This window comes from Solea solea, chromosome 1 (genome assembly GCF_958295425.1).
Source record: "Solea solea chromosome 1, fSolSol10.1, whole genome shotgun sequence".
NCBI lineage: Eukaryota > Metazoa > Chordata > Actinopteri > Pleuronectiformes > Soleidae > Solea > Solea solea.
In genome coordinates, this window is record NC_081134.1 from 19,094,138 (window position 1) to 19,119,942 (window position 25,805).

At 40.3% G+C, this 25,805-nt stretch overlaps 1 protein-coding gene across 6 annotated transcripts in view; it reads right to left on the reverse strand.

Moving 5' to 3' along the window:
• The window catches only part of astn1 (astrotactin 1), a 384,487-nt gene extending 359,391 nt beyond the window's left edge, over window positions 1-25,096 (reverse strand). For 5 of the 6 annotated variants that reach the window (XM_058632934.1, XM_058632930.1, XM_058632932.1 and 2 more), the window contains exon 1: window positions 24,712-25,096. In XM_058632934.1, coding sequence (XP_058488917.1) covers window positions 24,712-25,027 — 316 coding nt within the window. In that variant the 5' untranslated portion in view covers window positions 25,028-25,096. The remainder of the gene's footprint in view (window positions 1-24,711) is intronic. The other variant, XM_058632933.1, reaches the window with a different exon arrangement.
• Window positions 25,097-25,805: the final 709 nt, after the last annotated feature.

A 25,805-nucleotide genomic window follows, 5' to 3' on the forward strand; every position in this document is an offset into this window, starting at 1 on the left:
AATACTGCATCCTTTTTTTTTTGAATCACAGCAATATCACACTTTTGATGCATCAGCACAGATGTCATTCAGTGGGAGGTAAATGAAAATCGTCACACACTCTGTAGTGAACCACAGAAAAAAACACCTCAACACTAGATGAACTCCATTTCTAATTCTCTTCAGTGGATGCAGTGCACTACCTAAATTGAGATGTTTCATCTTCTGACAGCTCTGTTAAGCACCATGAGAATTCAGAGCAAGTTACTGTTAGTGTCACAATGACTAAGCCTTGACATTTGCAGCAATCCTGAAACTGCAGTCATTACAGAGCCATACATTCACATATAATGACTCACAATGAGAGTCTGGCAGAGCTGAGAGACAACGGTGGCATGGTGCCGTTAGCAATCAGCCCCGGCCGCATTCTCCAATTGTGTCTGTGATCTCTAACGAACATTCGCTGCCAGCGAGAGTTCAATGCTAATGGAAATGTCTTCAGGTTTTCACTGATTTATTTATTTTTGCTTGCTTGCATGACGATGGCACAGGTTACAAATGCTGTCACGAAACAAACTGAAAAACATATTTTGTTTGCTTACTTTCACACAAAATAATTCATCCTCTGACACAACCTGGGGGCAAAAGTGTGGCTCCATCCACTCCGATGATTACCATGCTATACATTTGCCCTCTCTCTGTGTTACTGTGACAGCCCAAGCCAAGCTAACACCACATCTGTCTTTATTATGTCCTCTATTTGTCATATTGCACATACAAATTCTCATTTGTCTGAGTCCCGGCCTGTGCTCTGCTCTGTTCTCCACACACACACACAGCGACGAATGCAATGTCACAGCCAACTTTTAACAAGCCGCATGGTACAAAATCACAGCGTACGGTGCTTTGTTGCCGAGGTGCTGATGTGTTTCAAAAAGTGGCACAGAAAGTTTTATCCTGATTACGTTGTTTCTTACACCATACGAGAGACAATGAGGCTGAATTTATAGTTTTAGATTTTTAGATGTAAAAATAAATGCGTAGATTAAGTAACATATCCCCCTCCTTGAACCTTTCCCTGAAAAGTCTGTGTAATTGTTGAAGAGAAAAGAAAAAATGCGTTGTGTCTTTTCGGCGCATCCTACCAAGCTTTAATCAAATGTCAATTTCAGAGCATTTGGCCTTGTTGCTCCCTCGCTTTCTGTTTCACAGCTGATTTCTAATTTTACTCCCGTCCTGCTGGATTACCTTCATCTACTTAATGGCTTCCTGATTGCGTGTCGAGTTCTTCTGTTAGCTTTATTAAAATTTCATCTGCAGTAATTAAGGAAAGCGGCACTTCTTTTCTTGAGGGCTGCTCAGGCTGCTGAAATGTAGGCACATTAATTAAACGTGATGGTTTTGTAAATAAAGCAAGCTGTGGTTTATTACAATCTTGGCATTGAGTGTGGAGAGAATGCTCGGAGACCGTGGCATATTAATAGAACACACTTGGGCTTTCTTGTTTTTGTTACTGATAATTCTGAAATACAAAAGCGACTTGGAGCTATATTCATTCTGACAATTGTGTGGCGGGCTTTGATTTTTAATATACCTCGGAATTGAAGGTGTACTTCTTCAGTAAAGACCCTCAGCAAACAGTCAGCTTACCTTAAGGAACTTGAAATGTTTTTTCCTCTCAGTGAAAACAAACCTTCTGACAGAGGAGGGAGAGTAAGCCATCGTTATGGTGCAGGCAGCTAGAGTGAAGTGTGGTGCAGAATGCAAATTTGAAAGCCGCTTTACTCTCCCCCAAAAAAAGGGAAGGAAAGAAAGAAAATACAATATCTCAGCTTCAGCTGTGAAGACAGGTCGTCTGTCTTCCTCCTCTGGGCCAAGACGATAACATCTGTTAGCACATATGGCACATCAGAAAAGAGTAGGTTTGTAAATCTGGCAGCAACAATGACAACAAGGAATGTGGATGGAGGACAAAAATCATATGCTGATTACAACCAAGCCAATACGTCTTGCGTGCTGTCGCGGCACGTGCAAACATAAGTAAGCGCTGAATAGAATCCCCATGTCCTCTGCTGCTGCCGCCTCGGCCACCGCTGCTCCTCTAAGAGCCGCCTGTTTTGTAGATCAGATATCGAGTCCCATTGAATTTAAAATGTCTGTCCACCCCTGTTTGATGTCACTCTCATGTGAGGACTTGCTGCACGTGAAACTATAAATTAAAGGGGGGGATAAGAATCAGGGGGTAGATATGCAGGGACTCTCAGGACAATCTATATGGAAACAAAGAACTGCTTCTGCATTCAGTGGACAGGATGTGTCTTAAGGTCCTGCTGGATAAACAGTAATGGCCTTCATCTTCTTCTATTCTGCCCTTCACACCGCCAAATGGCCGTATGTTTTGAGACCAGCAGATGCTCACCAAGCCTTCTACAGTCACGGCAAAAGTCCATCAGAGCCAAATGCAGGAAGGCAGGCATCTTGTGCTTTTTTCACACAAGGTCACTGTGGTCATCTAAGTATTTATCATCACCAAACCCCACATCAGTGTGAATTCCCAGCGACTGCCATGCATATTGATACTTGTTTGACTCCATTTTTATAGCTTTGGAACCGTTACACCCAAACCTTCGGGTATCCATTGACAACAAATTCCATCAATGAACCATTTATCACCGCGTATCCCCAAGCCCATTCTACACTTTCAGTATTTCATTGCAGTTTTTTTCCCAGAATATTGTCAATAAACAACACATTAAAAGGTAATTTAATATAATGGATCATATTAGTTGGCGAAGTACCGGAAATAACAAGCCACCATTTCTGCCCATAATATGTGACTTTGAATGCAAGCCAATGAATTCACGCCAGACGTGCAGACGGATCATTTATTAACAGGTTTAGAATTCCATGAGCACCAGCGGTGATAGGAGAAAAAAAAGAAAAAGAAAGTGGTATTATCCTCTGGGCTCAGTTAGGATTACAGGAACTTCGGGCTACTTTACCCCCCATTCATCTCACATCAATCAGGACAGACTGTGTGTGTGAGAGTGACTGTGGAAGTAAAGTGTGCAGAAGAAAGACAACAAAGGGAAGTCAAACTGGAGCTACAGCTCTCCTGGCATCATAATATTCAACGCATTGTTAATTTCTAGTCTTGTCCTAGTTAAGGACAGATTTCTTGTCGCAGAAGCAGTAACCGTGGTTACAGACTCTTGTCAGGGACAGCACAACACTGCAACAGGCAGCCACCTGAAGACCCACAAATGACCAGAACAACCAACAAGAGGACAGTCATATTTGTTTCGCGTGATCACCGATGAACACAAGCTCAGCTCGGACCGAAATGTACAAGTGGGTCTTCCTTTATCCTTCATGGAGTTTTTGTCCTCTCAATTTAATAAGAGTTTCCCATAATGAAATCAAACATGCTCTTGGACAGTGCTGTAAAGATTAATCAAACGCTACATTTTTGGAAAATAATCAAAACAAGCACTCTGAATTTTCCTGAATGTGAGTATTCAGGAAAATTCCTTGATCAAGCCTTAAAAGATTTAGGCTTGATCAAGGTACAGAGTCCCATTGGGTCAGATGGTCATCCTCAGTCCTCTTCACTCGTCTGTCAGCTCACAGTTGAAATGTTGTCTGAAGGTGAGGGACAGTTTCCTCCACACTGACATCTCTCTGCAGCTTGACACTCAGTGTCGGCATGCCTTTCCCTTCGATGCCGCATGAAACAATGTGACCGAACTATGACGCGTCAGTGTTACAGTTCAAAGCCAACCCATGAGACGTAACGTAGCGACCACAGTGGATTCCAATGGCACAGATTTTCTGGTCTCCAACCCAAACACCAGTGTGAGGTGATGTCAACGCCTCAATGCCAAACCGTCTGCAGACTGAGATGATGGTTTTCTCCAACTCACAGACATACCAATGCATACTCAAAGAAACTATTAAAACTCAATCATTTGAGAACATTTCTCAACAGTTCCTGACATTTTATGGACCAAACAACTGTTCAGTTCATGGAGGAAATAATCAACATTTTAATTAATTACAAAATAATTGTTAGCTGCACCTCTGGCCCTGGATTCCACCTGCCTTAACTATAATTAGAAATAATGGTAATTGTTATGCGTGTGCTGTTAAATTAGAAAAAAATGACTGACAGCTTAAACTGTTGCAGCTGCATCAGTGGTCGTAGGCTGGCAGTATCACACTATGTCATCCAGTGTCTGGACATTTGTCCACATCATCGTCTTGGTTTCACGATTGTATTCTGGATAAACCACCCAAAAACAGTGTGAGCAGCTTCCACTGTAACGATTTTTTGTCTTTCCAGTCTTAACAACCTCATCTTTGGAGGAAACCAAGTGGGACATAATTAACACTCTAATGATGTTTTCTCACTGGCTGCTATCAGAGGAAGTGAGAGATATTAAGTTGGGAGCTGGTTTTAGAAAAAAAAAAAAGCCACTGCCAAAAAGTGTACCCACACTTGGCTGCTGGCTGGTGAGAATATCCTATCTCCAAGGGAAAGGCTTGCACAGCCAGTGAAGGCCTGTGGAGAACAAATCAAAACACTGACACACTCAGGAGGTGTAAAGAAACTGTTAGAGAAGGAGGCTGTTTAACAAAGAGGGAAATAAATGAGTCATGGGCCAACACAGAGCCACAATGCTGTCCACGCCCTGACAGTAAGCCTCGCTGATACAGCATGAATTCCTGTGGTGCTTTCATTGTGTATTTATTGGACACAGTAATTCACTTTTTTTTTCTCAAAAAGGTCAACACAGGCTTGTAGTGCAAAATAAGTGAATGCAGTGCAGCTAAGATGGTGGTGTAATGCTTCAATCAAATGGTCTCTTACAGAGTGCGAGCGGCCTCAGTGTACACATTTCACCCGTGGACAGATGCTCAATGCTTTGCAATGGTGTTTCTGCTCATGGACACAGCAGCAGTAAATCAGAAATGTTTGGGCATTTAGATACTGAGAACGACTTTATCTTACAGCTAATTACATTATCGCAACGCAAACAAAGCCAAGCTTCATCAGCAGCAGCAGCAGCAGCTCCCCGGCCCCCGGATTTACAGACACTTATCAAACAGATAGAAAGGCTCATCTGCTCGCTCTATCTTTGATTACCCTCCCAGCTCCGATCTTCCCTGCTTCCCTAACTCATTGGCGTTGCATCTCTTGAATTGACCTTGTCTTTCCTTCCATTTATTCTTCTCTTTTCTCTATTTTTCATCCCTCTCCATCACATCAACTGTCTGTCACCTGCTTTCTTGGTTGTCTCGTGTCTCCCTCACCTGCCACCCTCCAGGGCTTTAATCATCAGTTTAATGTCAGAACCTATTTAAGGGATACACGGAAACACACGAATACACGATCACCCCCTGCTGGTCCGGAATCTTATACTTCCAGCTAAGTAGTAAGCGAGTTGAAAGGTATGCTTGACAAGACCGAGCCCTCCCACATGCAGCCGACTGAGCTCCCTGAGCATATGTTAGCTTTCTTTGCATATATCCTTGATTTGCGAGGTGTGATAAACATATCTTTGAGTTCGCAGTCACTCGGGCTGCCACGATCACTTGAGTGAGGATGAGTCGCAGGCAGATGTGAAGCTGACGCACAACTTGGTAAACATGGGAGCAGCTCTGTGATTGTTCGTGCAGGGACTGACAGAACAAGGACACCGAATTAGGTAGGGGATGCCTTTGAGGGAGGAAACCTCATTTCCTACTTGATAAATCTTAATTTAGAGTAGAGTATTAAATTATTTGCTTGATTATAAACATTAAAAATGTCTTTATTTGTGGTGTATCTATTATCACAAGGTGGCAACAGCGGCAACAGAGATGAAATTTAAGAGATTTCTTAAATGCATCTTGTTAGCTGCTCCTGTTACCTCAACAAGCTGTTAACTAGGAGTGGGTGAAAATAACAATTTGGTGACAAATCGTCGTCCTTCCTTGTGCAATGCGATAATCGACACACCAAGAGAAATATCTACATTTTCATTAACAAATTAAGGTGCTCTATAGTAAGCAGTCCCTGCCAGTTTCACTCGCCAGGTGTCACTACTTCATGTCTCCTCACGGCGGCACTGCTCAAATTAATGAGGGGAAACTTTGGTAGAAGCTACTTGGGCGAAGGGATAATGGCGGAGAAAGTTACATTAATAGAGGCTCCATTCAAGTTCAATACATAGACTATGCACTTTGGTCTCTATGTTGTGAATACACTGAGAAATCCTGCGCTTTCAACTTTTCACAGGCGTTTTGTTTTCTTCTCTTAGATAGATATCATAACGTAATGCTATACTGACAAGACTGTCTTGCAATATATTGATTATCACTGAATCGTTGTGTCATTATATTATTGATATCCATGACCATGTTGTGTGTATTGTATCGTGAGGTACCCTGTGATTTTCACCCCTACTGTAAACCCTGCATTACTTTCAGTAGCTCTCATGCACCAGAGTTAAGAATATTAAAAGAATAATACGAGAAAATATTCAAATAGCAGTTCTGCTACAAATGTCAATCCCTAATTTGAAGGACCCTATCATTTTATACCAATTAGCTCCAAACAAACATCTAAAGATAACCTTGCCACTAAAAATACATAACTACAAACTTTGCAGGTAGAAGTTGATTTAATCAAATGCTGCTACATTGACAACTACCATTTACTGTCTCACAAAATGTACACAGCAAAAGAATAGAATTTAGAGTAAATAACGGGTGTATTTTAACACAATCGACTGCACACCATGAACATAAAAGAAGACACAAGAATTTGACCTGTCCATTGGTTTCAAATTTCGCCATAACAGGAACCCAATTAAACCTTTGCCCTTCTTTATCCCCCCAAAACCCCTGCGTCATTGTCCAATTTTCTAATAAACAGCCTCCCCTTTTACCACCTGTATGGTTTATAGGCGATGAGCTCCCCCGAGGGAGCGATCTCTGACAAATTGGAAATTCACGGCCATGTAAATATCTCACTGACATGGCACGGCTGGCATGCTCTCCACATTTACAGCTGTCTGGCACAAACCTCGAACACCGGCCTAAGGCCAATCTTGACATTGTGTAAAAGAAAATGATTAAGTCCCCATTAAAAACCACTTGGTTTTAATTTCCTGATGTTTGACAAAGTCGGCCATGACAGGTGGCTTTTGGAGCAGCTTAGAGGTAGAGCGATTATTTAAGGAATATGTATATTATCATCCTGATTAAATCACTTAACAGAGCTTTTTCTGTCACTGCGCCGAGATTGTGGAACTGTCTTCCACTGCATGTTAGACAGGACCCTTCACTGTCCACGCTTAAAAACGTACTCTTTAGCTTTCGACCAATATATATAATTATAGTTTTATTGTATGACTTGTTTATTTGTGTTGTTTTTATACTTTCTACAGTATTTTATTGTTTTATCGTTTGCGCTTAGGTCTATTAGGTCTCACGGTTTTATATTTTATTTGTTTTATTTATTTTTGACGTCAGCAATTTGTTTCAGCTGTTGTTGTTTTTAAAGTGCTTTATAAATAAAGTAGGATTGGACTAGGGCTGAAACAATCAATGGATTAATCAAGTGACTATTTTGACAATTGATTCGCAGATATTCTCCAATTTCTTTTATTTGCTTGTCATGGTAGTTTTAGTGGTAGTTTAATGAAATTAGAAGGAAGGTGCCGTCTGTCTGCTACATGCAGTCACATATCAAAATTGCAAAATCAAAATCGTTGAGCCCTCCAAGAAAAATCTTCCTTTCACCGACATTTCCATCGACTTACTATCACTTACTCTTCGATTTCAAAAGGGCTTGAATAGAACTTGTGAGCTGCAAGCAACTTTAAAAAAGGTGAAGTTACACTTTTGAGTGTCGAGCAGTTCCTGTTTGGTCATTGCCGCAAAGATGTCGGTAAAAACATGTACTTATTTTCCAGGTCGTTGTTGTGTTGTGTCATAGGAATAGGAATCGCTGTTTGAAAAAACACTGTAGATAATAAATAAATACTATTTTCTTTGTTTTGTAAGTCCTGGTGGCTGAAAGAATAAAATAGCAAACAACAAAGCTTAAAAGTTTAAAACAAAAAGTTCAGTTTTAGAATAAAATGTCATTAATTTCAGCGCATTATCACTGCATCAAATAGCAAAACACATTTTTATAATTTCATTCTGGTGACAGCCTGGACCAAAGACTATTATGGAGTTGTTTAGTCTCGCACATCGGAAACAGAGGGAGTTTCTCCAAATTTGGCAGAAACAGTTTACTTGGACTTGAAAATGAACTGATTAGATCTGAGTAACCAAAAGGTGACTGTGACCTTGGATTATAAATTAATTTGCTAATTATGACAAGACTGCGATGCTGTTTACTGTGAAGTGATAACAATTTACAAATATATACGGTCAAATGTCTACTTTGCTGTGATGACATCATTTTCTGTTTCTGGACAATGTTCAACAGCAGAACTCAGGAACAGAAGGCGATATTGGAGGCAGTGATTCCGGTTGATCTGATTACCAAGGAGCAGAAGGGAGTCAGGTCTTTATCAGAACGTTCTCTCACACATGCATTATTTTGCGATGCCCTTCATGGTCATTTAGTCGACAATTAGGCCGGATTCCCGATCAATGCCGAATAAGAAGAATGACGATGATGCGTGTGTGTGTGGCTGTACTCATGAATGTGAGCCATTTTGTAAAAAAAATGAGGTGTTGGCAGCGGCAGAACGCAGGAGCCACTTGCCAAAAAGCTGATTAAAAACTGACATGAGTTGTAATGTAAAAGACAATTAAAGAAAAAAATGACACATTGACAATGTGTCATTTCATATTTGGAGAATTTTCTTTTGTGTTTTGTTTTGTTTTGTTTTTGACTTTTTGACGTTCACAAAGTATGTGTGAAACTATTTTAGAGTTTAATATTCACTGTTTAATAGATTTAAAGACTGATGGAGCAGGTCACCATATTGCAAGGATGAGTATTTGAACTGTTCCCAACATGTGCAGTAACATATATACATATTTAATTTCCATAGAAGATAAAACAGTCCACAACTAGAAGGTTTAAACGGCAGCCTTTGGGATATGCTAATTCTGATTTGCATTAGAAAACTATTAATTGCTCAGACCTATTTAGTTGTTCTACTTTTACAAAGCCTGCAACTGCAAAAACAGTCAAACTAAATTGTTAATAACTACAATTCAAAGAATGTGTCAGACCCGACACATTGAGGTCAAGATGCACAGGAACAAATGCTAGTCTTTTAATTCACCCTTGACCCAGGCTCCAGTTCAGATATAATTTTACCTTGTTTTGATAGTGTTGAGAACAAACCGGGGGGAAAAAAAGTGAAAGTAGTGCCCTATTTTGGGTTGTGACGGGTTGATCTTAAGCAACCATATATTTCCCTGGATTCAGACAGAGAGAGACTGACATAACAAGGTCAAGAGATGCCAAAGGAATACTGAGATGTGCCAGTAGCTAGCAGCAAATATCAAACAAGTAAACTTTACAAACAAAAGCTTGAGAAAGTCTTGACTACTGGATGAACCTGCATTTTTGAGTGAGATGACAGTCAACAAGGGATGCTCCAATTGATTAGTGGCTGACAAGTATTGGATGATCTTCACGTCCGATCATCTCACCTTGTTTGTTTGTGGTCATAAAATCCTGAAGGCAAAGTAGCTGACTTAACATTTGTGTGTGTGTACTGGCATGGTAGACTGGCCAGTAGATGAGTGAGTTTACTCTAACACAAAACCAAATATGTTATACATAAGTATGCAACTGAGCATGTGAAGCAGATGTGATATAATGCCAGGATAAAACATCAGTCAGCAGCGAACTGATCGCACGTGGATTGAAATGCTTCCTGGCTGCATACGTCCTCCAAATACCTGGAGTTTTTGGTTTTGGGTGGTGGATTCTGTGATTGCATCTGATGATGCATTCTGGACAGATTGGGAGTGTTCAGACCTGTACTTTTGCACAATCTGAACTTGACTAGATAACTCAGTATGGATGTTCATACCAGGTTTGAACAGGGTCTTAAGGACGTATCACCAGATGCAAGCTGCACTACTTTGAAAACCAGCTACACGTTAGGGCTGGGCGATATAACGGGAGAAAGAGTTATACCGGTACATTTTTGAAAAAGACTTGTAGTTGAGAGACAATACCGGTATATTATATATTATTTTCATGTTGCCTTGCGAACGCTATTTATTAAAGTCGACCGCTTCTCTCTGAGCCTACAAGCCTAGTTCAGCTGCTTCGCCCCACCCCTTACATGTATGTACTACGTAGTGTTGTCCCACCCACGCTATGCATCACAACAGACATTTTAACGAAAATGTAGCGGACACGGTGGAGAGTGAGCAGTTGGTGGCTAAGAAAAAGAATAATAGCGCTGTTATTTTCCTAAATAAAAGGTGTACTTTTACTCCGATACATTTTTCTTAACCATCTTCATTACTCATTAATACAAAATAAAAGTTGAGCTGGTGACCTGTCGCTAGTTTTTAGCGGCACCAGCTGTTAGCTGCAGATTTCGGCTCCAAATGGACTTCAAACACACCAGCAGCTTGTTGTTTACCGTGTCGGACACCGAGGGTCTGGTCTCCGGGTTTCTGGTCTCCCTTTTCCGGGTTTCTGTTGTACTCTCCGGTCGCCGGGTTTCAGCTATCAGCTGTTTCAGCTGTCAGCTGAGTGGCCAACCAGTGAGCTAGCGAGCTAGCCCGTTTTGTTCAAAATATCGTTATAATATCGCAAATCGCCATTCGTACAAATAATATCGCCATATCAGTTTTGGTTCATATTGCCCAGCCCTACTGCTCGTCTGACTGATTTTGCACGAATACTGGACATGCGGCCACTTATTTTCAAAAGAACCAGCCAAAGGTGTAACCTGAGGAACTGATGCTGATCAAACGCAGCTTGATTTTATTTTTATTGTATTTTAGCTGAGAAACAAGAGTTTTTACACCTTCAGGGAATCAAAGAGTTTTGTGCAGAGTTTAGTCAAACTAAAACTAACCAGCCGTCTACACTGACAGGTAAAATTCGTTACTGCCTTTGAAATGATGTCCTTCTCGTCTTCACGCCTCTCCCCAAGGTTGAGCAAGTGACAGATCGAGGCCAGCCTGTGATGACACTGGCAAATTAAGATGTATTGCTCTTACAGGATGATAAAATCGGGACATCAGAGAGGCAAACCTAGAGACTATTCCTCCATGTGCTGCCTTTAACGGAAGCTAATCTGAGGAACCGCAGGGGAATCTGTTTTTCATGGGTGTGAATTTCTACATGCTTGTGTGTGTGTGAGCACATAATGACAAGATTCCTCAATCTTTCATTTTGTTTGCTTAAAGAACTCCCAAAGGAGGTGTGTACATGGGGTTCCATAAATTACTAAACCCTAATCTTAAAACAAGGATGAAACATATTTCTCGCTGGTGTCTGACTGTTTGTCCAGCTCCTAACGCTCTCTGTGAGCCTGCATACAGATTACAGTTTCTTTTCTCCCCTTGATCTCCCTCTGGCCTGACAGCCTAATAAAACACACATGGGCAGCTGTAACATTTGAGAAAACTATATCAACACGCTGCAAGGGAGCAGGGCCAAAACAGGCTATGTGTGTTTGAGTGCGCTTTAATGTTGCTGCCATGATTTATTTGTTTGCATCTGCAACAGGGCTGACTTTCTTGGGAGTGAGATTAATATTAGAAATGTTTGCCTGTTTCATCACGGTAGCGGTGCCACTAAAGATGGAGAGGAACTGTTGAACCGCTGTGTTACTCAGGCTGGGTATGGGTTTTTTTTCATACTTAAAGCAGTCCAGTATTGAAAGTTTGCAATGTTGACACAGTTTGTTGCAAGAGATGAAAACATTTCTCAGCTATTGCATCTGTCGACAATAATATCCCGATACGGGGGTGACAATACGATATACTCCAATACATCGGATTGCGATAAGCAACTCTATATACTGGTATTTTCCCCATCAAAAGAGTCTACTTTAACTATTTCAACTAAATCAAATGCACAACCACTGTCAGAAAACCACCGTCAAGAATATTTCTATATTAATAGAACCTTTCTAAGAATTGATACAGAATCAAGCGACAAAATACTTAGATATTTTAGTGTATAACCGAGTAGAAATGGACTCTTTTGTTGTTTTTAATAACCCACATTTGATGCTCCATTACTAACAGATCTGTCTTTAAACATCTGAGAACAAATGACTGTTTTTTGTTCTTATTTACATGTCTAGTGTTTCAGTGACTTGGACTTCAGCCCTCATGATTGCAACATGGACTCAAGCATTGATTGCATTTGGAGTTGAAGATGAAGACTACAAATTTATTTGTTGGTTTCTGTTATTTGGCATACAGTAATTTGGCTATATATATATATAGAAACAAAGCCAATAACAAGGGTGAGAGGATGAAACTGAAACTAAGTTGGCCCTGAGTTGAACAGTATTTGATGATTGATACTTTATTTCTCCGTCATTGTAATCACTGTTCAGTTCGTCAGTGAGAGTACTTTTAAAAAGGTGCTACAGCAAATGTCTGTCTCTCATTCCTCTTCCGACTTCTCTCGCTGCGGCAATAAAAATGCCACCTTTCTTTAGAACTCCTGTCTAAGCACCCGATCATGTTGCCGTGGAAACCATTCACTGCTTTCCAGCTTCTTTGCCTCTCTCTCTCGCTGTCTCTGCATCTTTTTGCTCTCCTTCTGTCTAACTCTTCCTGTTGTGCTTTTCTCCACAGTTCTCAGTCCTCGATTTTGCCTTGATCTCTGCTTGATATTTATCACAGCTTTACCCTCAACACAAGGACAATAGAGGAGGTGAGAGCTGTTGTGGTGTTGGTGGTAAATCCGGGTGCACGGCCTTCGCAAATCTGGCCCAAAGCACACCGAGCATGACAAGCAAATCGTTGGTAAACTTTGTGCGGGATTGAAATGCAGCAGAGAACCACAAACAAAGCACAGAGCTGAAGTGGAAGGAACATGGAAGCTCATTTTATCCTGTGTAGGGATTGTTTTGCCAAACCTAAAGTGTAAAGTAATATGGAGACATTAAGAATATATCACTTTATGTTCAATAGACATAAACAAAAAACAGGTCTTGTCAAGATTGGGCTTGTTCAATAAAATAATACTGTGTATCACAGAATTTAAAAATAGCCTTGCATATCATATGGTATAATATGAGATATACCTCATTTAATACCAAGCCTGTCTCTTGAATAAAGTATACAGAGACGTGTTAGCCACTACTGAAGAGAACTGGGTGCATACATACATTCATTCATGTTCACCAAAAACAGACAGAAAACAGAGGGATATGTGTGTGTTCTCCACCATTCACAAAAAAGTGAGCCATTTTGTACCACAGAGTCAACAAAACTCTTGTCTTGTAAAGAAACAGCAGGTAATGATCTGTATTTATGTAGCACTATTCTCGTCTTGATGACCATTCAAATCTGCTTTACACAAAAATGGTACATTTTTTACTCAGGTTAAGTGTCTTGCCCAAGGATGTAGAATAGCAGACCCGGGAATCGATCCCACAACTTTGAAAAGTTGAAAGACGACTTGCACAAAAATTCACTCACTCATTTATACAGCGCATCTATCTTTTCACACACATCATAACCATTCACACACGGCCAGCACAGCTACCAGAAGCAATATGGACTGAAGCATCTTGCTGTGTCTAGCGCAGCAGGGGATTGAACCCTTTTGGTTAAACGATAACCCGCTATACTGTTCGATCCAATCCCGCCCCAAGCCATGTATCAAGTGAGCTGATTCCTATATAAAAAAAAACACAACACCTGAAGTCAGTTACAACATCCACAAGTTAGAGGCCAGAGGATATGAAAACAAGTCGGGGACGATGCACTTTGTTCAACCCCATCGTACTGAAGAGCATATCAGAGTGATGATGCCACTTTGACTGAGACAAAAACAGAGTCTGAGGTCAAGACGGTGAGACTGTAGTGGAGGGACGAGTGGCAGGTGCAGTTCAGTGGCCAGAGAGGAGAGTTTAGAACTGAGATGTGCAGTGAAGGAGGGAGACAGAGGAGGCCGACACACGCACCTGAGCCCTGCTGTTTTTAAGCAGAACAGGCTGCAATTGAAGTCATTCCATTTAAAAAAACAATTACTTTTGGTCTGACAAAGCACACTCAGTGGTCTTACGCTATGCTCGACGCACGTGACTGATCTGATCTGTTATACATCGGCAGTAACAGCAACAACACTGAAGGCCACTGTGTGTACACAGACGGGCACAGAGGAGTAACACTGGCTCAGTGTGTGTTGGAAGGTGCAGCAGCAGCAACATAACAATTGTCTCCACTGAAAGAACACAATGCAGGGTTACACCATAGCAAGACAGAGACCAGATGGGAAATGAGGGGGAGAGAGAGAGACAGAGAGAGAGAGAAGCTGACACAAATTGCTGGGCTGTGACCATTTCTTCAGCCACTGTCACTCAGCCTGTTCAGTGCAGTAATGATTCATTTTTCCTTCTGCCTTAACATTCCGTAAAAAGAACAGAAACATATGATGACATGAGGCTATTATTGTAATGACGGAGATAAGAGTGAGTCAAATCATCATGATTTGAGTGTGTTTTTTAGTCAATGTTGCAATTTTATATAGTTACAGAGTTGAATATCTGTCAAAATAATGTATTTTGTGCCCCTATAGTGCCAAACTAAACTTAAACAGTATATTGTGCAGCCCTATATTTGATTCTGGAATGAAAAATCACACACTGCAGTCGCATTTTCTTTGGGCTTCATAACCAAAGACGGCAGAATGTGTTCTCAGATACTGTCTGTTCTCCAGATGAGTGAGTGTGATGAATGCAGTCTGCAGCAAATCTCTCTCTCTTGCTCCCTCTTTCTAGTGGACTATAGTCGGGGTTTAGTGCTTCGCTGCCACCGACTTGTGTAATAACATCATTGCTACTTTACATGAGTGAGGGCACAACTGCTCAGCATAGCAGTGTCAAAATCCATACTGGGGGGAAAATCCATACCAGTCCACTTTCTTTAGCATTTACACACTTCACATCACTTCCAGTAAAAGTTTCATCAGTGCACCAAAGGAGAGTTATAATACCAGCAGAATTTCGAGAAAAGGATTAAAACTGGGAGTTGGAATGGAGCGAATGTAAAGAGAAAGAACTTCACACTTCTGTGTGAATAACATCAGTGGAAATGACAATTATAAAATATATGGATATTTTCCCTATGTCTGCACAGTAGCCCATAGGGACAAATCAATCAAAGGTAGTAGGGAGAGATTTTCATGTTTTTAATGCAACCTGAAGGCAGTTTTTCATTTGCACTTGGGGTGGGGAGCATGAGGAGAAAGGTGTTTGTATTTAATATCTAAATTATACATTATTTTCATTCTAAATACTGTTTTTAATTGGACTGCAGTGCAAGACATAATGCATAGATTGAAGAGAGTGCCTGGTTACTGAAGTTTAGCACTGTTGTATGTATTATTTGTTACACTTATATACAGATACGGGAAAAAAAAGAAGAAAAAAATAATTGACTGCCCTCATTTCTAAAAATCAGCAACGACATCAGTGACAGAAAAACCACATTGTTTGACCTCTACCTCCTTTAAATAAAAGTGATATCTTTGAAGAATTTACAGTAGTTAAAGCAGCAATAGCAACCAATCTAAAGGTTGAAGTCCTCGTGGTTGGTCCTCGTGGTGGGAATCGTGATACGATACGTGATACATGGCCACAATACTACAGCTGAAACAATTGCTTGATTAATAATCGATTACTAAATTAATCCACTACTATAAATCTACTAAACTATTTTGATAATTGATTATTTGTTTTGATACTTTTTTCATGATTACCTGGTTTCTTTGCTCCATATAACAAAGAAATCATTAAAACTGAATCAATTTGGTTTGTGGACAAAACAAGACATTCGAGAACATCATCATTTTTAGGTTTGACAAACACTGATCAAAATTTATTAACGTTTTCTGACATTTTATGGGCCAAACAATTAGTCGATTAATCGAGAAAATAATCAATAGTTGCACGTCTACATGATACCAACCATATCACGATACAACGATTCTGCGATCATCAATATATTGCACAAAGCGATAGACTACGATATCTGTCTAACTGAAGAAAATAAAATGTCCCTTGAAAAGTTAAAAGTGCAGTTTTTTTCTATTTATTCACAACATAGAGAAAAAAGTGCATAAAGTCTAAAAACTCCCTCTTCTTCTGCCAGGTAATTTTCCACCCAAGTTTCCCTCATTCATTTGAGCAGCGCCACCACGAGGAGACATGAAGTAGCGCCGCCCGGCAAGTGAAACTGGCAAGGATTGTTTATTTTTGAGCGCCTTATTTGTTCATTAAAATATTGATATTTGCCCTGGTGTATTGATTATCATATTGCACGAGGAAGGATAATGTTACACCACCAAATTCTATATTTTGACCCACCCCTACTGTATATACTAGAGTTGTTCCGATTCCGATACCGGTATCGGAAATGCCTCCGATACTGCCGAAAATGTGGGTATCGGTATCGGCGAGTACTGGAGTCCATGCACCGATCCGATACCACGTTATTTAATAGAGCACCGTTAGCTCTGACGCAGTTCTTCTTCGCCGCTCTTGAAACAGTTGCGCTGTGTTGTTTTAGAGGCGTGAAGAAGAACGGATAACCCGACACCTGTAGACAAGGAGCTAACGTTAGCTCATCATGTCGGCGGTTTGGCAGTATTTACCAGTTAGCTCCGTTAGCGTTGTTAGCTGCGCTAGCTCCGTTAGCGCGTCTAACGTCAAACTGGAGCGGCCCGTTTATTAAACGAAAAGAGCAGCGCTACAACTAACCAGCGTACCTGTGTCCTGCGTATGTATGCCTCTGTTTTTAAAGTTTAACGTTACTTCAGAGACTCATTTTAACAATCTGGAGTCGAGTAAAAATGATGTCACGCGCGTCCTTTCCCGGTCAGTCGTCATGGAAACATGAAGCTCTGCCAGTGCTGCGGTGTTTGGACCAGAGTCAAAACAAACGTACAAGCTGAAAAACTAAATAACATATCACTGGTAAAAATAAATGATGTCCATTTGCTGTATTCGTTCATGTTTTACAGAGGGTTTAACCTGAGCCAAACCTTACCACCAATGATTTATTTATATATGTATATATATATATGTTTATTTCGGTCATGTCAGTTAGATCACTCATCATCACACATCATCTTAGTGTAGTTTAAACAATACACATAACCAAAAGGGAAAGCCGGAGAAGCAAAAGCTTATCTAGTCCCATCCCCATTACCCACAGAATACATATTTTCATCATACAATACATCATTTTTCTTTTTCTTAAGACATTTTGACAAAAACATGTTTCAGCATCAGGTAGCACTCAGAGATGCAGTCTAGCTCTAGACAGTCAATCAGACTCCATGTATGTCAGCTGTTGTTTGGTTACATTTGCTTCCACTGCCGTATCCTCACGGTGTCTACAGATTTCTGTCTCTGACCTTTGTCATACTTTCCTCCTGGGTCATTCTGTATCGATTAATGGTCATCTCTACATACTTCTTTTTAAATACACTCCGTTTCATCTCCTCATCCAGATTATTCCACTGTCTGACACCCGTGACTGATACGGTAAAGGATTTGGTGATGATAATCATATCACAGTCATGCAGGCGTAGTATGATATATATTTTTTTATAACACACTGGTATCGGTATCGGTACTCGGTATCGGCCGATACCCACAGCACAAGTATCGGAATCGGTATATCGGGAGGGAAAAAATGGTATCGGAACATCTCTAGTATATACTGCTTGTCCAAAAATAAGTCATTTACACTGCACCTGTGTCAGATAGGAGAAAAACAAGCAATCACAAGTCAAGGACTGGGTAAAGAGACTCTAATTCTGAAATTTATTGCAGCACTGGATGTCCTGTCAGCACTGAATCCCCTAAAAAAAAAAGTTTACGAAGGGCACAATGCACTCAGGACTCATGTAAAACGCCACTGGAGTTTAATAGCCGTTTCACTGGCAGCCGTATAAAACTTTCTGCTGCATGGAGCCGAGTTGCATCAGCCAAATTATTGATCCACAAAAGCCCAGAAAGCTTGAATGAGAAACAGTTGAGCGCCGACTTCCCTCCATGAGCCTCTGGCCCAGATGTGCAAATAACCTCAAGCGTAAATATAGCTTAAATCTCTCCGTGGTCAATGTTATTACCTCACCACAATATTTATGACACAACAGCAAAAGGGTAAATTTTTAATAGCATATCCTTGCTTCTCTGACACTAACGAGAGGCTGCAGTCCTGCAGCTGAAATTTACTGTCAGTCACAGAATCCCCCTATTTTTAAATTGCCTCTTTGATGCTTACACAGTGAGGCAATTTGGCAAGAAAAATATGAGCTATTGTAAAAGGTGGGGTGGTTTGGGGGAGTGGATTTCAAATTGTGCGCGGCCCATCACAGAAACACATGCATTTTAAAACCAGATGCATTTCTCAAATGCAATCCTGATAACTTCCCAATATGAGGCAAACATCTTAAATGGCCATCTCAATAAAGTTTGCAGTCCGTCTCTCTGAGGTCTTTGAAAACTTGTGTTCTGAAGAGATGTGGACAAGAATAGAGGACTGCACTCACCAGCAGGACTCAGCTGCTGACCAATGGGGGTACAGTGTGCTATAAGCTGTAATTTTGTACAGTATAATAATTGACTGAGGTTTTCACAGTGTCAAAACCCACTAGTGTTACAGTTATGCCGTATGTCCACTGGCTCTACTCGCCTCGCCTCACCACGGCACGGTTTAAATAGCGTTTCCACTAGCATAGTACCTGGTACCAGGGACTATTTTTAGTACCTGCTCAGCGGAGGTTCTAAAAGCGTGCTGAGTAGGTACTATGCGATGATTGGTCAGACTGTCGGCCACTGATTGGTCCTAGTGCCGTCACAGAAAGAGACATCCGACACAGAAATCAAGCCGAACAGCGCCGAAATGTAGATCAGTATAAAACGAAGTTTCACGCAGCCATGCAGTGATGACTCCGCCCACGTTGAGTATGTACTTTTTTTGTAGTGGAGATGCAACCTAAACCGTGCCGTGCCGAAGCGAGCCAGTGGAAATACGGCAGTAGTGTTATCTTTGTACTGTCAAACACTGCTTACCTATAGACTTGAAAGAGACGGCTCATTTTTATGGTATGTGTGGTTGTAGGAGATGCTGATAGAGCCAGCAACCAACCACAGAAATGATCACAGCCACTAAACAAAAGCCTCATCTAATATAGAATATGTTTGCTGCTTTTTCTCACCATTAAGACATTCTTTTCTGGCACTACAATGTTGTTTGTGTCACTTTGAAAAACCCCTAAGTCCCCCGCACCAAAGTCCACAGAAAAAATCTGTGTTTCTTACATTATGACACACAATAGTCAATGATCCATCGCTGCCTTCATCAGTAACTTCAAATGTGGGTCTGGGTCTTAAGTGTTTGAAAACGTGTTCTGATTGACCTACATGACACAGAGTAACTAAACGTGGCAGCAGTGCACCAGTAGCTACTGTGTCAGTGCAAGCTAAAAACAAACAGTTTCTCAAAGGACTTTGGTGTTTTGTACTGGAATGAGATTAAGTCGGGAACATGTTCTTAACTCATCGTGAAGTTTAAGCTTTAACGTTTCAGCTTGTGTGCTCGCTGGCAGACATGTTTTCAGTGGGAGTAAGAGTCTGTGTATCATGCTGGAGCATACAGGGAGCTGTAATGTGCTCTATTTGTAAGCACATTATGTTTTCTGTGTGCTTACACACAGAAACCGGTGAAGGGGCAAAAGATATGCTGAGTGCTGCCCTGTACCTCATTAATCATAAAGTATGTGATGCAAGTTTCATAAGGTCCTGGAGTGAACTGGATCCTTAAGTCCAAAATCTTGAAAGAGTTATGTACTCTTACAAACAAGAATTCACCTTATTACAAGTGGAGTGTGAATGTAATTACTGCCACACAACATTTAGGCAAATGTATACAAAAGTTCTTGATTGTAATTCAAAGCTGGCACCTTTACTTTCCCAGAGCAGGCTTTGTTAAATGCTTTAAGAAATCAAGTGGCCAAACAATTGAAGAAAAAAAAAAATGCAGGCTGCCCTGAGGGTTTATGTTTGGGTGGAGCAGGGACGCTTGTTGCACCATGAATGTGAATTTTTTTTGTTGGGCTCCCCAGTGTGAATTTTCATTAAAAGTTTTCCCGCAGAAGAATGCTGCATAACAAAATGTCAGACACAAGTTCACACTCATTAATATGCACCGCCAGTCTTGAGACATCTATTGTAAAGTGCATTTGCCTTAGCTTATTTCCCTGCACTCTGTAACAAATTAACTTCCATCCAAATTAGGCCTTTAAACGAACTATTCAAAGTAGTCAAAGAAGTGCCGAGGCCTTGTGGTCCAACACTCCGTAATGCTCCAAACTTCATTAGGGATCTTTACGGGGCGATTTTACAATATCCATATGGAGATTTATAATAATAGACATAAGAATGATTTTGTAATTGTGTAGGCACTTTTGTGCGTGTGTGTGTGTGTGTGTGTGTTTGCTTAGGTACTAAAAAAATGGGCCTGAATCAATCTATTGTGACAATGGCTCCACAGGGGTTCACACAAAATCTGCTGGGTCAAAGTAGAAAAAATAAAGAAAATGTGTTTATGGAAGAAATTCAGTTAACTGTCAATAAAACTGGAATTCTGAAATCAATATCTCTATTCTACCTGCTCCAGTAAGAACAATCAAAATGTATCAAGTTTTGTTAAATTGTTGTAAATCTTTTTATCCTTCACTCAAATATCTGACACCAAATCAGGAACATATCCAAAACTGGTAGCCAAAAAGCATATTACTAGATTAAAGATGGCAACAATACCCATTGCTATCCATGTTTTACCATAAAACAAAACACTTTTTGTGTGAAATCCTATCAAAATAAGTTTAGCCTCAACTTACAGCTGCTGTTCTTTTGTTCAAATCTGTGTTAAATACAATCTGACTGACATTTGATCATTTGACCAATTTGATGTTGGTCTCTCAATCTCAGGGCTCTGGCAATAAATATAGAAGAAACTTTTACAGTGTCCTGCAATACTTCCTCCAATAAGGAGCCACAACTCCGCAAAGAGGCGGATTTAGCCAGAACTTAGTCAGTGCTAGGACAATAATTTGGTTTTCTTATTTCATAAAAACAAGCTAGTATGACTAAAATCGAGCTAGTCCTAGTCGGACTAACATACCAGGATAATGCGATTCATAGTCTGATTACTCCTGCATGTATACGCCTAGTCGGACTTGAGTTAGACCAAAATTTATTTCCCAATCTTTGACCCGGAAGTACAAGGAGACAGTGTGTAAACTGCAGTAAGAGCAAAAGCTACGGAGAAGACTCACTTTTGGACTTTTATTGACATGTACAGCAGGTACAAAACATACTGCACAATCCACCTTGTTTTTCTGTGACGTAAAGGTCAAAAGGAAAATGATTCAATACGCACTAGCTTATAGAGACATACAGCACCACCTACGGAGGTGGAGTCAGACGTACACAGCCAATAAATAGATTTTCATGTATACTCAGACTCGGCAAGTTGTCATATTGCCCGTCTTAGTCAGACTATGGCCTTATCTCGATTAAACTGTGCATGTATATGTACTGAGTGATGTGTCACAGTGAATATTTCTACATATTTAACATTTGTGAGGTGGTCGCTGATGAAGCTGCTACTGGATTTTACACATGAACTGATATAAGGGAATTCAAACTCATATTTACACTACATTTCGACAAAGCTATGGAGTCATTGACGCAAACATTTGCTGTGCATTCATGTCAGCCATGCCACTGTTTACAAGCAACACATTCCCCTGCAATTTGGCAGGCAATTACCTGATAATTGTTATTTTGAGATTTCCTACAGGCTTTGTACGGGCACATGCTGTTTCTGCATAATAAAGAATACAAAGAAGAAAGCTCAACAGGTCATAAGGAACGGCGTGGCAACAAATACATAGACAGTTTAACAGAGCAAACCTACTTTTTAAATAATTTTCTTTTTCTGAATTATGCCATGGTTACACAGAATACTAAATATGTGCTGCTGAACCAGCAGCTCTCAAAATGCTACCACAGACACATATTTGACATTGGAAAACACACAAGCCGAGTGCTCACAGTCAGAGATGCAGAGCTACACCACAGACTGACAAAAACAGAAAAATGGTAGCTGTTTTATTCGTGTTTCGAGACATTTCCAAACATGCTCGCACTATCAATCTGTTTAAAACTGACTCAAATGGGAGAAACAGTGGCAACAGCCACATTTCATTAAATATTAACCCATAATGTGCAACGTCTACAGGGTTGATTATGCTCCTCACAGCAGGCGACTCAGATGTAACTAACAGCAAAACTGCAGGACACTGGAATCATCTAGTTTTTGGAGATGACAAAGATTAAAAACAGTTCCAACTGAAACACTCAACAGATCACAATTCCATGGAGCAAATAGAGCAGTTTGGCTTTGCTTGCTAAGTACAGCATTAGCACACACAAAGTATTTAGTCAATGGAAAATAAGACTACTCATATTCTGAATAAGAGTGAACAGATGAACAGAAATCCACCAATTACGCAACACAATGAAAAGCAGTTACAGCTAAATTTGTCTCATACCAAAAACAAGCAGGAGGAACTCAGCTAGAAAGACAAATCATGATCTCTTTGTTAAATACTTGTACACAAAAATCAATGAATCCGAATCAAGCTATTATCTGTAAACTGTAAATAAAGCTGAGGGCATGAAATATCATTATTGAATACATTCATTAAAAGGTCAGATAATATAATTAAATTGTTCTTTTCTTTCTGAAAAGGGATTCTTGGGATTGTGCACGTGTGGGGCTACAGTATAGCGGTCAACTGATATAGGTTTAAGTGTGGCCGATGCTAATGTGGCTGATGAATACGATGACAATTATATTTATATACATATATATATATATTTATTTATTTTTTACCTTTTCTTTCATCCATCCGATAAAGTATTAGCGTTAAATTATGACAAATGATGCACATCATCGCTTAAATCCAAACTGTGTTTTGTGTCCACACTAAAGAATGAACTAAGAATGATTTTAAATAATATGTTACAAGATTTAATAATGACATGATTGACATGATCTAGTTTGTGAAAACAAAGATGTGTAGGTTTAGGGCTGTTCAACTTTTAAATACTGACAAATGTCTAGTGCTACATTAAAACTACTGTCGTAGGAGGTCACATGAGGCTGATCAACACACAACTTCCCACTCTGTTTAGATCTGTGTCATTATCATCCTGCTCTGCACACAGGAAATAATTTGTTTCATAACAATACAGACAGAGGCAACAGAGCAAGTAAATTGACACTTCGGAGTGCGACTGTAAACACAAAGAAAACATATGCAAAAAGTTTCAGAAGTAAATTCTACTCCTCACAAAAAACCTGGTTGTTAAAATAACTCAGGGGCACAAATAATGTGAGATCTTTTCTGTTGAGGAAGAATAATAAAAGATTAACTGATTATTAATCGATTACTAAATTAATCGTCAACTATTTTGATAATCGATTAATCAGTTTGAAGCTTCTTAAATGTGAATATTTTCTTAATTTCTTTGCTCCATGTAACAAAGATATCATTAAAAGTGAATTTCCAGGTTTGACAAACACTGATCAACATTTTTTAACATTTTCTGACATTCTCGATTAATCGAGAAAATAATCAACAGATTAATCGATTATGAAAATAATCGTTTGTTGCAGCTCTAAATAATAATAACATCAACAATGACCAAAATCATTGAAACTTCACATAATAAACAAACTTCAGCTTGCCATGAAGTGCTGCGAGAGGAGCTTCAGCACCATGGACAGCGAGAGTTGGGTTCAGCACCATGGACAGAGACCCAGCAAAGTTTACCACCCCTTGCCAGAAAAAGCTCCACGATACACAGACTTAAAGTAAAGCTGCTTTTTGTGAAGTCAGTCAGTTGTTTCAACACAAAACACCAAAAATAACATGAAAGGAACACAAAGTTACCCGTGACAACAATGTAACAGCAGCAGGACAGCAGCAACGCCTGTAAAGTTAGTTGTAGCAAGACTAGCTTTGTTGTTGCTACTCACCACATGTGAGCTGTTACACGTGTGTAGGTTTAGGCAAAAATAATATGTAAAAAGGACTAAATATAACTACATGAGACAGGCGTAGTAAGTTTGTTAGCATTGGGATGCTAAGTGGCCTGTTTTGCAATAATAATAAAGAGCAAATTAGGATTTAACCAAACACACTGTTAAGCTAATTAACTGCACCTGTGTGACACATTTTGAGAAAAAAGCAGCTCATTTTATGGTCATGTCGACTGTTCGTTCTTGTTCTTTTGTGACATATATGCTTTGTTTTTATCCCAAAAACAGTGATAACATGCAGTAGCCAGGCCTAAGCTAATAGACTGATGCTGCGGTGTAATAATGTTACAAAATAGTGATGAATTGTGGCGGTTTGTAAGTGCCTAACGAGCGGCGTTAGCACCGCCGCGAGTCCCGCAAAACACTCACCCAGGACGAAGAAGGGCAGCTCGGTGTTCTCCAGGTCGTCCACCACCACCACGTCCCCGGGAAAATCGTTCCTGACGGAGAAGAGCAGCTTGGGCTCGGAGGCCGACGGGCTGTGCATGATGCTCAGGTCGTTCTCCCGCAGAAACGGCAGCGCTGACACGGTGACGCTCTTCATCTTGCACTCGGTGTCCTGGCCCTGGTCCTCGTCGCCGTTGAGACAGCGGACGCGGCCCAGCAGCAGACACACGAGCCCCAGCAGCAGCAGCGGCAGGACGAGCGGTGCTGTCGGCCCCATGTTGATGAAGGTGCTCGCCATTCTCCGTGTCTCCGTATCCTCGGTCTCTGTGCCTGTCTCTCCTCCTCTCTTCTCTATAGGCTGCGGAGCGGAGACTCTCAGCCTCTCAGAGCAGCACAGTGAGCGAGAGGGGGGCGTGACTCACCGGAGGGCTCTCCCGGTGTTGGAAACACACGCCTCTTCTGTCCACGTGATTGATTTATTGATTGATTGATTTAAAAAAAAAAATAATAATAATTATCATTATTTTTTACGGAAGAGTTTTAGGGCCACATGTAAAAAAAAATTTAAAGAAAGAAAATATAAAACAGCATGAATTCTGAGACAGAATTATTGAATCTCAGAATTCAGACTTTTTTCTTTCTTTCAATTTTTTTTTTTACATAATTTTCTGCCAACCGATACCAATAATCAAATCTTAGGGCTGCAACTAACGAATATTTTCTCAATTAATCGTTCGGGCCATAAAAATGTCACAAAATATTGATTGTCGTTTCTCAAACCTGGAAATGATGATGTTCTCAAATGTCTTGTTTTGTCCAAAAACCAAAAAAGACTCAGTTTTAACGATTCCTTTGTTACAGGGAGCAAATAGAAGCTGAAAACTATGAGAAAATTGTTTGATTCTTTAAAACCCTCATGTGGAGGATAAAACGGTCGAAAATGGATGGATGGATATTTCTTTAACCCTTAGTGCTCACAATGCTTTGTTTGTATCCCAAAAACATGGTAATATGCTGTGGGAATAATACACTACTCCTTTTATGGACATCCTGGGGGTGTTTGTGTTTATAGGTCA